Source organism: Geotrypetes seraphini, chromosome 2, assembly GCF_902459505.1.
Source record: "Geotrypetes seraphini chromosome 2, aGeoSer1.1, whole genome shotgun sequence".
In the NCBI taxonomy this organism is placed as follows: Eukaryota; Metazoa; Chordata; class Amphibia; order Gymnophiona; family Dermophiidae; genus Geotrypetes; species Geotrypetes seraphini.
The window spans coordinates 516965342-516978719 of NC_047085.1; the positions used below are offsets into that span (position 1 = coordinate 516965342).

General features: G+C 46.9%; 1 protein-coding gene across 6 annotated transcripts in view; it reads right to left on the reverse strand.

The window, feature by feature from the left end:
• The window catches only part of LOC117354653 (gastrula zinc finger protein XlCGF26.1-like), a 37863-nt gene extending 26638 nt beyond the window's left edge, over window positions 1–11225 (reverse strand). Inside the window, exons 1-3 of one of the 6 annotated variants that reach the window (XM_033932491.1) lie at window positions 10629–11225; window positions 9976–10102; window positions 8664–8777 (exon numbers count right to left, since the gene is read on the reverse strand). In XM_033932491.1, coding sequence (XP_033788382.1) covers window positions 8664–8777; window positions 9976–10102; window positions 10629–10652 — 265 coding nt within the window. In that variant the 5' untranslated portion in view covers window positions 10653–11225. Of the gene's footprint in view, window positions 1–8663; window positions 8784–9975; window positions 10103–10628 lie in introns of all 6 variants that reach the window. The other 5 variants (XM_033932492.1, XM_033932490.1, XM_033932489.1 and 2 more) reach the window with 5 other exon arrangements.
• Window positions 11226–13378: the final 2153 nt, after the last annotated feature.

A 13378-nucleotide genomic window follows, 5' to 3' on the forward strand; every position in this document is an offset into this window, starting at 1 on the left:
CTGAATTTTGAAATACTAACTTGCATTCTGTGGCAGATCATATTGAAGCTACCACTGCACTCCATGGGTGTGATGCTATTACTAGAGGCAGTGATATGGCATAAAAGGTGTTTCTTCATTTTGTACTCTATAAATTTGTTTAGCTATCTTTATGTTAACATTTCTTAATTGTCGAACACTCTCTCCCCTAATTCGGAGGACTTCTTAATTTGGAGAAGCAGACTTGAGTATCCAGGAGTGGAATGTTATACCTCAGCATATTACTGACATGTTCAGCATATTACTTACTGACATGTTCAGAATATTACTGATATGTCTCCTCAAGTCTGCTTATCTGACCTCTTTGTCCTGAGTGTTACCTTGACCACACCAAAAGGATAGTAAAGACAGATGACCTCTGTAACACCTTCTTGATAGCATCAAAGAGACAGTGCAACACCTATCCTGACTTCCTTTATTTGAGTGACAACTGGATAGCATCAAAGAGACAATAAACTGCAACACCTCCTTGCTTATTTGAGATCCTGACCTCTTTGACCTCCTTGCCGCTCAAATAACATCAGTAAAGACAGATGGGAAACTACATCAAAAAAGAAAGGGACGGTGACAAGTATTTGCTATCTTGACCTTTTTGACCTGAATGTTGACAAAACCACATCAAAGGGAGAGTGAAACCAGATGGAAAGCCGTTTTTTCTGCAAACACCTCCTTCTGACATCCTGACCTGGGTGTTGTCAAAACACAGAACAAAAGAGCAGGACTAATTGTAACAGCAGGACCAGCTGTTTATGCTTTTACTATGAACTCCGCAGTGTGCATCCTATATAAGACCGGGATTCTGACCCTGACAGCAGAATCCATGACGTTTGGCCACGTCTCACGGGACAGTCCTTTGGTCTACCCATCTATCTATTGCAGGGATTCCCAATGGTGAGGATGGTAGTTATATGGGGTCAAGGTGATGCTAATTTATATTTAATTCTTATATGTGTATAATAAAGTGTTATTGTTTATGCTTTATATTGTCTGTGTGCTTTTCTGAGTGTCACTGATCATCCCACTTGTCAGAAATTAGTGGCGGAACACCTGCAATTTCGGCTTCTTGGCCGCCCAACAGAAGCGAGAAATTCCTTTATAAAGAATGCGTAAATCTTTCTTCAACAAGCAGAGCGGCAGAGTCTGCAATACATACAGCCATTTGGGAAAGATGAACAACCTAACCATGCAAATGTGCCCCATCAGAGAAAGGGGCAATGCACTCCAGGTATCCAGAAGAAGCTCCGTCTATTGCTGAAGCTTATCCACATTAAGACGAAACAAACGGTGAACCGGCATAGTCATCAAAGTCCCCAAGTACACAAACTGCCCCAGCGCCCATATCAGTGGGAACCCATTCCCACATTGGGCCTGAACCACCGCAGAGGATGCTAATGCCTCCGATTTATCCAAATTTAAGCAAAACCCAGCAAAGTCATCATATTATTTTATCAAGTCCAACAAGGCTGTCAAGGAGGGCAAAGGATCCATTAAGTGAACCAAGATATCATTCGCAAAGGCCGATAATTTAAAAGATGTTGTACCAATGTCAATCCCCCGTATAAACAGCATCGCTTATATATCCCGGATGAGGGAGTCCAATGTGAGCACAAACAACAACGGTGATAAGGGGCAACCCTGTCTCGTCCCCCTAGAAATCGGGAACCGGTCTGTTTCAAAATCTTTCAACACTATTCTAGTCTGTGAAAGAGTATACAATGCTCGCACCGCCGACACAAAAAAACCCATCAAAACCATAGGCCGCCAAAGTATCATAAAGAAAATCCCACTGCACCTATCAAACGCCTTCTCGGCATCAAAGCTAACCAGCACAGATGCTCCTTCCCGCCTACAGTCTCCTACAACTCCCTAATCTCTACTGACCTCAACCCTTCCCTACCTGTCTCCAATCCCATTCCAGCCAACAGATCCTGGACCGTTTTTGAGCTTGTTTCTGAATTGCAAGTCTCCAAACTCTGCCTCAAACTAAAATCTTGCAAGTGTACCTTGGACCCTTTCCCCTCCTACCTATTCGAGAATATCTCTACACAGGCCATCTCTTCCCTCACCAAACTTATAAACGCTGCTCTAACATCGGGCCTTTTCTCCTCCGAAATGGGACATATTGCACTAACCTCTCTACTGAAAAAGACCGACCTTGATCCATCTATTCCCTCCAATTACCGTCCAATAGCAAACATCCCTCTCCTAACCAAGATGTTAGAATCCATCATATCACTCAACTCTCATCCTACCTAGAAAGATTCTCTATTCTCCTACCCTACCAATTCGGCTTCAGACCCAACTTCAGCACCGAATCCCTATTAGCCTCACTAATCTCTAAGGTACAACAACTTCATTCTCACAATAAATTCGCTGTACTTCTACAATTCGACCTCTCCGCAGCTTTCGACGTCATCCATCATGATATCTTAATCTTCCAACTCTCTGAAATAGGCATAAGTGCCACAGTTCTAGATTGGTTCTCGAAATTCCTAAGCTTATGCTCCTACACCGTTAACATAAACGGTACCTCATCCCCTCCCTGGAAGCCGATATGTGGAGTCCCGCAAGGCTCACTCCTCTCTCCTATCCTTTTCAATATTTACATGTCCTCTCTGAAACTTCTTCACCTATCCCCCCTGGAAACTCTCTACACTTATGCTGACGATATCCTCATCCTCCTTGAGACCGACTCGAACCTCACTAATCTCGCTGAGAACATATCCGCATGTATAATGAACCTCCATTCCTGGGCACATTCTGTACAAATGAAATTGAATGAGTCCAAAACAAAATTACTTTGGCTCGGCCCAATATTAAATCATTTACCCACCTCCATCCCATTATATTCCGGCTCCACTCTTCAGCTTGAGTTTTCAAGCAAAGTCCTTGGCATCATCACAGACTCCTCTCTCTCCTTCAATGACCACCTTAACTTCTTGGTAAAAAAATGCTTCTTTAGTCTTCATATACTGAGGAAAGTGAGATCGTACTTTCATCATTCTCACTTCATCGTCCTTGTTCAATCCACCATCCTCTCTAGACTGGATTATTGCAACTCCATCTATTTAAGCCTAACTAAAAAAAAACTCCATAGACTTCAGCTAATCCAGAACGCCGCGGCCAAGCTTATTTTCGCAAAAGGCAAGTTCGACCACGTCTCCCCACTCCTGTCCAAACTTCATTGGCTCCCAGTTCACTCCAGAGTCCTCTTTAAATGTGCCTGTTTAGCTTTCAAGATCCTACATGGCATCCTCCCTCCCATTATCCCACTCTTCTGGAATTCCTCTAACCCTAATTCCACTAGATCCTCCCAAAAACTGAAACTTTCATTCCCCTCTACAAAAGGTATATCCCGCGTAGGAAAACTAGGAACATCCTTCTCCTTTAGAACCACGGAACTCTGGAATAATCTCACATCCCCGCTCAGAGCTTCAAGTTCTCTCCAATCCTTCCGCAAACACCTGAAAACTTGGCTCTTTTCAAAAATCTAACACTTCCCGCTTTTTGGTTCCCTGTCCCTCTTTATCTTCCTAGCTCCTTTCCTATAACCCTTCATTGTAACTCCTTTTCAACCTAACCCTGTAAACCGTGCCGAGCTCTACGCTTGTGAGATGGCGCGGTATACAAACCTAAGGTTTAGTTTAGTTTTAGTTTAGATTGCATGCCGCCCACTGTTCTAAAGACAGCAACAATTTTCGTACATTTTTAGCTATGGTTCATCCTTTCACAAATCCCACCTGAGCTTCGTGGATAAGGGAGGGAAGAACAGCAGCCATTCGTTTTGCCATGATTTTCGCTAACAGTTTAACCTCTGTATTCAATAATGAGATAGGACGATAAGATCCAGCTGATTCGGGGTTTTTCTGCGGTTTCGGCAACATCAATATGCGTGCCATATTCATACCCTCCAGTAAAGACTCTGCTCCAACCATAATATTAAACATCCGAGCGAGCGGCTGGACAATCTCCTCACCCAAAAGCCTATAAAATTCGATGCGCATGCCATCCTCGCCTGGTGCCTTCAGCAGAGGACTGTCCCCTATCGCCCAATACACTTCCTCCGGCGTTATGGGTGCATTCAAACACTCCCTGTCGGTCTCAGTGATACGGGGCAACGTTATACCCTCCAAATAGGGGCCGGCTGTTACTCCCTCCTCCGACGGTTGGGCATAGAGGTTCTTTAAATAGCGAAAAAAATACATCTCCGATCTCCGGGTCGGTTGTAACTCTCTCCCCCTGCTCATTCCTCAGGGCCTGAACCCTTTGAGGGCTCGTCCTGGTGGAAACCAAACGGCCAGTAGTTTCCCCTCCTTATTCCCGTATCTATAAAGCTGATACTTATAGTATGCAAGGGATTTGCGCGCTCGCTGATGTAGTAGGGAATTGAGGACCACTTGATATTCCATCAACTCCTGTTTGTGCATGGGGTCTCCACTCTGGCCATACCTCCTCCGGGCCTTAGCAATGTCCCTCTCTAAATGCAGAATTTCCCTATCTTGAGCTTTTTTAACGTGACTACTATAACTAAGGGTATCACCCCGCAACACCGCCTTCACCGCCTCCCAGAATAAAATAGGGTCCCCTTCTGCATGAGCATCATGCCGTTTGTAATCATTCCATTTACCCAGCAACCGTTCCCTATATTTTGGATCCCTATACAATGCAAGCGGAAATACCCAGTGCCACTTCCCCGTCGGCCCCTGCCTTCTTGCCACTTCACCTGAACCCAGGCATGATCAGAGATTGTATATGTACATATTTCCGCCCTCTCCAGCTTCTGAAACACCTGTTCCGTCACCCAAATATAGTCTATGCGGGACTGTGTACTGTGCGCCCGGGACATATGGGTGTAATCCTTTTCAGTGCCATGCAGTACCCTCCAGAGGTCGATTAATTCCAGGTTATCACTAAATTTTTGGAGCTCCCTCTCCCCTGCCCGACAGAGAGCACCTCCCGGCCCCGTGCAATCTAAACTAGAATCCCGAACAGTGTTAAAGTCTCCCCCTACAATTAGGGAGACCTGGGCATATGGTAGCAACAAGCGGGACAAGTTAGCATAGAATGCCGGGTCACTCTCATTAGGAGCAAAGACACAGCAGAAAACCACGTCCTGTTGCGCGAGCACCCCACGACAGAGCACATATCTACCCTCCCCGTCTTTGACCAAAATTTGTAAATGGTCTAGGAGGCTTTTACGGAACAGAATAGCCACCCCCATGTGTTTCCCTTGTGCTGAGGCCGCAACACATTCCACCACCCACTATTGCTTCAATTTCATATGTTCAAGGTCAGTCAAATGGGTCTCCTGGAGGAAGGCCACATCCACTTTATGGCGCTGTAAATGTTGTAAAATTTTTGAGCGCTTAATAGGGGAATTTACCTCCGCACATTCCAAGTCACCAAATTAACCAGGATCCACTGCTACTAACCACTCCACAAACACCACCGTCATTACCCTTGGGACCCAGCCACCCCAGCCCATTACCAGGCCCCCCCAGAGCATAAGCCGACCATCCAATTCCAATTTGGAGCAGAGAGTACCATTTCCCCCCCCCATTACCCCAGCTCCCCGCCCCTCCCCCACCACAAACATCACCCTCCCCCTGTTCCCAACCCAAAACTACATATCGAGACCATCCAAAGAGATCTCAAGATCCCTGAGGAAGAAGCAACACCACCACCCCAATACCCACCCCCAGCACCCAAATGAACATCAAATAGTTGCTTTACACTGCTCCCGGATCCCCACACAGACAACCCCCACCAATAAAGCTTCCAACCCTCCCCGCAACCCACACCCTGCACACAAACACCGCAGAGACCCCATAACAGACCCCCCCCCGACAAAACAGAATCAAACTTCCCAAACCCCCCATACAAACCACACACCAACAACCGCCCACAACAGCACATCCTGTCCCTTTCCCAAAGCCCCACCGCTCACAGACTCCCCAAGCTATCCTTCAACCTGCTAATTACACACTCACCCAACACACACTCCCTGCCCACCTCCCAAACCAAAGCCCCACAACCGTTATACTGCAGAAGGCATCTCAGCCAACAGTAATGTCTAGCAATGTCTGCAGCCCTCTCATGGGGGTGTCCCTGTGACTCACGGTTCCCCGCTCTCTGGGCCATCACTCCTCTGGTCTGTCATTACCATCCGGAAGGTCCAGCCTGCTCCTCCTCTCGCACCCTAGGAGGTCCCCCCTCGGGAAGTTTAGGAGCACCTAGTTCTTGCAGCACCGACCAGGCCTCCACCACTGTGCGAATCCGTGTCATCGCAGTCCCCACCGTCAGCGCCAAGGCAAATGGGTAGAACCACCGATATTGGAGGCCCTCTCTTGCATATTCCTCCGCTTACACAAAGTTGCTGCAGCCACATCCTGATAAATGTCCACCCGCAAATTATTCCATTTGTAATCCCTCTGTTTCCGCGCTGCATGGAATATGTCCTCTTTCACCCGAAAGCTGCCTAAGAACAAAACAATATCCCGGGGCAAGTTGGATCATGGGCTTCCCAAAGCCCGATGCGCTCGTTCTATTTCAATTTCCGGCACTCGCCCTTCACCTGCCAGAGCACTTGTGAGGATGCCTTTACAGATGTCCAAGGCAGTCTGGTGGGCATCTTGATATACACTTTCTTCTGGCAACTCGGGATCGGTTCTCCAGTTCTTCCAACTTATCCCACATCGCCAACTTCTCGGCGCGGACCTCCACCACCGACTGCTGCACTGCTATAATGTTCTCAGTCATGGAGTTAACATGGACTTCCACTTCTTCACCTGCTCCCCCAGGTCTCGTTTTAAATCTGCAACAGCTGTAGTAACAACGTGGCGTAGGGACTGCAGTTCTCTACAAATGTCCAGCAGCAAGTCCCTCAGGGAGTCCGGCGCCTCCACAGAGCCTCCATGTATATCTCCGCCTGGTCGAGCCTGATGTTCCACGCCACCCCTCACAGCGGCCGCCGACACCGCCATCCTGGTTGCCTGCGGCGGATTGGCTCCTGCCGCTTTCGGGGCACTCTGCTTCTTTCTTGCAAATCCGTAGCTGTCCAACTTCTTCCTCTTGGACATCCTACGTGTCCGGCTGTTGACTGCGGGAGTACAGGATTGCAGGTGGTGGCTTGCAGGGTGGGTGAGGCAGCAATCCCCTCCGCTATGGCAATCTCCCAGGCTCTCGTCACATGGGGCTTTCACCAGGAACAAGGGCAGTTGTGCCCACCTGAAGACAGGAAGGCTAGACTCCCAGGGCCCCAAGCACACAACCAGCCTCCCCTGACTGGGCCAAATTCTTGCCCCTTCCAATGGCTGGGCCTGTCACCTCCAAAGTGCTGCAGGCAGGCTGATGATTCAGCGTTCCACCAGAGCCCCCAATCAGCGCCAAACGCGCTTTCAGGCTCTGCAAGCGCCTGAACGTTCAGTGCCCTCACCACTGCTCCCCCCGGTCCAGGTAGGCTGTGCCAAAGTGCTCCATGGCGGGCATGCTCAGGCCGCTCAAGACTCCTGCACCTTCTTCCGATCCACTGCCGGCCCGAAGTAGCGAGGTCGAGCGCCGCTTGCACCGCATGTGGAGGGAGCAGGCCGGCAGTCCTCCACACCGCCGTCGCCCAGGGATCTCCCAGACGCGCTCTGATGGGGTGAATCCGGGATCCCGACGAGTTCTCCTGCTCAGGTGCCGGCTGCTGGGGTGCAAAGCCTCTGCGTGCTGGAGGAGATCAGGGGCAGCTATCAGTGAAGAAGGAGCCTCTAGTTCAGGCGTCCATCTTCACAGGTGACGTCACTTCCTCCCTAGTTTGTCTATTTTAATTATGCATGTTTTATTTTGTTTCTCGCTCAGAATTGTTAGATGTTAGCAAGTAAGAAATTTTTAAAATAAATAAATAAATATCCTTACAGTCGACCCTGAAATTTATGTGTTTAACCCTCCAAGACCAACTACACTACAGACAAGGAGCTCCTCTATGCAGGTGCCTCGGTCACTCTATAAACCCCTTCTCAACAGCCCCCTCCCAAGGACACCGACATTTAAGCACTAAATACAAACTTAAATGTACAGAGCGCTAGCCGTTATGTGAGTGAATGTGTGCATACATGCATTACGTGTTAGGAGAGCTCAGTGGTAGTCTATAAAGTACATGCACAGTAACACATAAGTGCAAAGTTGATCTCTAGGGAGGGACATGGGCGGGCGCAGTTACAAGCTTAACTTACAGAATACGCTCTACGTGACAAGGTGTTCGCATTTATGGCAGCCAGCTGGACAACATGCAGAGACCCTGCTGCTTCCCAGGCTTCTGCACACAGCCCAGGATCTGGCACCACAAAACACGCCTTCCTTCAAACTCCCTCAAGACACAGTTTTGAGCTTCAAGATTTCTGACATATGTAGGAAGTTACAGATAAACAGGAACCTGGATCTTTCCTTCCCTCTAATTCTCCAGAGCTAAGACTGTATGTATAGGTTAAGCCTTCACTTACAGACCAAGTGACTGACCCTTATCTATAAAAGGGCAGCACCCCTAGCGGCAAGACAAGCCCATGTACCATGACTGGAGATTTACTCTACAGAAGGTATCTAGAAAAGGCATTTTTACCTCAGTCCCTCATTATTGCACTCACCTATGCAGCTGCTTTTCTCATGTTCTCTTTCCTCTGATCCTGGTTCACCCCTGATATAGGGCTCTTCCCCTCGTTCAATGTGGGATATAATCTTAGGGGTGAAGGCCATAGAACCTGTTACTAGGGCAAGAAAAGCGCATTTTCTTACATTTTTTACATCTCATAAAAGTAACATAAACCCTTTATACTTATCTTTATAGTCTAATCCCTACTATAAATAGTGCAATGTATTATCACCCTCATTTTAACTTCTTTATACCTTATACAGCATGCAGGTTTCCTTGTTCACATCTAGAACAAGGTGAAATAAACACACTGAGCATGGTCAGATTGATGTGAGCTCGGAGAAAGGGCAGGAAGCCAAAATCACTTTTCTACATCACTCTCCAGAGAAAACTTTCCAGCAACTAATCAGCATTTCAGAGATTATCTTTACACAGTACGGTAAGGATTTATTTTCCATGTTTAACATAATAAATGATGGCAGATAAAGACCTGTGTGGTCCATCCAATCTGCCCAATACGCATGATTAAATTAAAATGTATTTTCTCCTGTTTTTGACTACGTTACAGGCAGCTTGTGGGGTCTACCATTGTTGTCGGTTGACACTGCCTCTTGCCTCCTGTGTATTTTTTTGTTTTTGCTGTAGTTCACTTGCGGTATAAGATCCTACACGGCATCCTCCTTCCCCTCATCCCTCTCGCTTGGAATTCCTCCAACCCTAATTCCACCAGATCCACCCAAAAAATGAAACTTTCCTTTCCCTCGCTAAAAGGCATTTCCCTTGTAGGAAAACTCGGCTCCTCCCTCCCTTTCAGAATCACTGAGCTCTGGAACAACCTGACCTCCCCTCTCAGGATTCAGAGCTCTCTCCAACTCTTCCGTAAACATCTGAAAACCTGGTTATTCTCAAAATCGTAACTCCTCCTCCCTCTCTGGTCATGTTAGTCCTCTAATTCTTTTCTCCTCTTTTTGCCCCCACTGGAGTTCCTTTCTACCCTAACTCTTGTTAACCGTGTCGAGCTTTACGAATGTAGAGATGATGCGGTATACAAACCTAAGGTTTAGATTAGATTAGATTATTACTGTTGCCAGCTTTATTCATTGCACGCAGGTTGCAGAGCACAGTAGCATTGCCTTTGCTGGGAACATTTCCTTCAGACTTCATACAGCTGTCTTTTTTTAATTTGGAGTAGGCTGGCCAGGCCTCCTGACCTCCTCGGGCCCGAAGCATGTGCTTACTGAGCCTACTCTTTAATCTGGCTCTGTCCACTACTGCTAATAAACATGTACCATAGGTTTATCCCTTACCCAGAGAGATCAGGGTCTGATAGTTCTCCTTCATCACCTCTCTGTAAAGCTCCTTCTGCTCTTCATTTAAATACTCCCACTCCTCCTGGGAGAAAGAGATAGAAATATCCTCAAATGCCACCTGCATCTGAAATAGAAACCAGAAACACACTCAGCACCTTCTGCAACTGAAAATATTAAATATTGAACTAAGGCGAGTATTGGGCAGACTTGCACAGTCTGTGTCTGCATATGGCCTTTTGGTTGAGGATGGGCTGGGGAGGACTTCGATTGGCTGGAGTCAGTTTTGAAGGAGATTTTGGCAGATGGAACCCAAGCACAGTACTGGGTAGAGCTTTGGATTCTTGCCCAGAAATAGCTAAGAAGAACAAAATTTAAATTGAATCAGGTTGGGCAGACTGGATGGACCATTCAGGTCTTTTTCTACCGTCATCTACTACTTTACTTCCAGGAAGAGCTGGTGCTCATTGGGGAGGAGGAACCTTTACTGGATGTACATAACCCACAGTGCCAGACTAGTTGTGTTTCAGAAGAGCTGCCAGTGCTGGGGCTCAGTGAGGCAGAGGGAGATGTTTTGGGAGACCTCTCAGGGCAGAGGGAAGGGTTTCTAGGTTTGTCCCAGCCCAAATCTCTCTCCTTTCAACAAGACCCACCTGGGCAGAAGCTCCTGCAGCCATTTCCCAGGATCAGAAATGAAGGTGGCCCAGGGTTTGTCTCTTACACTTTGTCAGTAAGAAAAAAAGGGCAGAAAGTGAGATTTAGAGCCGGAAGTCGCTCCCTGGAGACAGATCTTCCAGCTCCCACAAGTTGGTGACGTCACCGTGACGGAGTCCTACAAGTTGGAACGCTAAAAGCTTTGCGCGTGAGCCAGCCCTCCCGCCCAAATGTATCTACTGTACATATAATACGAGCCCCCCAAACTTCTATTTCGGCTTAACCCGCAAATTAAAGGAAGTAGAAAAAAATCGTTTCCTGTTGGGCACAGGCTGATGACATCACAAAAGAGAGGCGGAGCTTCACGTTGTCTGCGTGGAAGGCGAGGCACATGGATATATCTTGTTGGTTCCGCCCCTTTCAGTGCTGATTGGTCAGACAGTTGCTGAGGTGAAAGAGGAGTTATAAAGTTCCACCTTCTAGAGGGGGAGAAGGAGGGGTTTTAGCTTCTTCTGGCTCTCATTGGACAGAATGTTCCTGAAGGCGGGAAAGAGCCAAGGAAGGCGGGAAAGAGCCAAGGAAGGCGGGAAGCTCTGCTCTGGTGAACTTCAGGCCTGGCGGCGCTTCACTCTGAGCACTCGGTTTACTGAGGGGAGGCAGCCTTTTCTTCTTGGTTCCGCCCCTTTCAGTGCTGATTGGTCAGACAGTTGCTGAGGCGAAGAGTAGTTATAAAGTTCCGCCCACTAACCGGGAGGAGGAGGGGGTTTTAGCTTCTTCTTGGCACTCATTGGTCAGAATGTTCCTGGGGCGGGGAGAAGGAGGGGTTTTAGCTTCTTCTGGGCACTCATTGGTCAGAATGTTCCTGGGGCGGGGAGAGGAGGAGTTTAAGGAGGGAGGGAGGAAGGGAAAGGCGGGAAGTTGTGTAGTCCTGTCTGCTCTTCAGCCATTCCCAGCTCTGGTTCCTCCTAAGTGGTCAGTTCTCGTGTTCAGCTTCTCTCTGCTGTTGTGGAAATCAGATTGTAGGACGGAGAAAGTGCTTGCATATAAGTGGTCAGCTCTGTTCAAGCTCCGTCCCTTCCAGGAGGGGGAGGAGACTCTGCAACTGCAGGGTGGAGTCTAGGAAATGTAGGCGGTTTCTCAATGAGAAGCTCCGCCCTCCTCTTTATGATATCATTGGTCTTTACTCTTGTAAAAGCTCTAAATGAGCTAAATCCCTCCAGTCCTGGATCTCACTTTCTGCCCTTCTCTCCTTTCCCCCAGCACTGCAAGAGAGAAACCCTAAAGCTTCTCCCCTATAGCCAGAGAATGATCCTGATTCATTTCTAAATCCTGCAAACAGCAGAAGCTTCTGCTAATGCAGAATATTTACTCCCAGATTCTCATTCCCTGATGAATTGTCTGCCCATGTCCCATCTTAGGAATAGCTTTATGAAGAGAGTGACCCCAGGTAGGGTTACCAGGCATCCAGGAAATCCCAGACATGTCCTTTTTCAAGGATTATCTGGGTAACATAGTAACATAGTAGATGAGGGCAGATAAAGACCCGAATGGTCCATCCAGTCTGCCCAACCCGATTCAATTTAAATTTTTTAATTTTTTCTTCTTAGCTATTGCTGGCAGTGGCGTACCTAGGGTATGTGGCACCCGGGGCCCATCATTTTTTGACCCCCCCCCCCATGTAAAAAATTTTTTTTTTTTTGCAATAACCATGAAATGGAATAAATGGTCAGAATAGAAACAGGCAGTGAAAATTTTCTTTTATTGAACCTCATATATGTAACCATTATTCCAAACATAACATAACATAAATTATGTCTAAATTGTCATGACATTAGAAGTACATATGGAGTAGTTGCAGGTGATGCTTGGGACAGTTCTGATTGTGTTAGTTCGGTTTTATGTGTTTTTTGAATAGAAGGGTTTTTATTTCTTTTTGAAGGTTTTGCAGTCTGTGGTTGATATCAATTGGTTGTAGAGTTGGGGGTCGAGTGTTGCAGCTCGAATGGCTAGGAGGTTGTCGAACAGTTTTTTTCTTTTGACGTTTTTGGTTGGAGGGTGTGTGAATGGTGCACAAGTTCTCCTATGTCTGTTTGAAGTGGATTGAATTATTTAGCTGAAGAAATTAGTTACCCCCCATTCCACACACATTAATTCTCTTCCATTTTTGTTCCCATTATAAAAAACACTGATAAGTTCCCAGAAAAAAAATACATTAAAATAAGAAGTGAAAACAAAGGCCCCTACAGATGAGAACATAACATAAGAATAGCCTAACTGGGTCAGACCAATGGTCCATCATGCCCAGTAGCCCATTCTCATGGTAGCCAATCCAGGACACTAATACCTGGTCAAAACCCAAAGAGTAGCAACATTCCATGCTACCGATCCAGGGCAAGCAGACACTTCCCCCATGTCTTAATAACAGATTATGGACTTTTCCTCCAGGAATTTGTCCAAATCTTTCTTAAAACCAGCTACACTCTCTGCTTTTACCATAACTTCTGGCCACTTCATTTTTAAGTTTAGATCTTTCCTTTCAAACAGAGACCTTGCTAGATGTCAAATACAGCACAAGGTAACTTCACATGGACTTAGCTGTGCAGGAAATGTGAATCTCCTCATACACCCACCATATAGTGCAAAAATGTGCAAAGGTCTGTTTTTTTCTTTCGATCACTACATAGCCTAATGCCACACAAGCAGCGCTGTTACAAACATATTCTGTAGGTCAATGCTAAGGATAACAAAG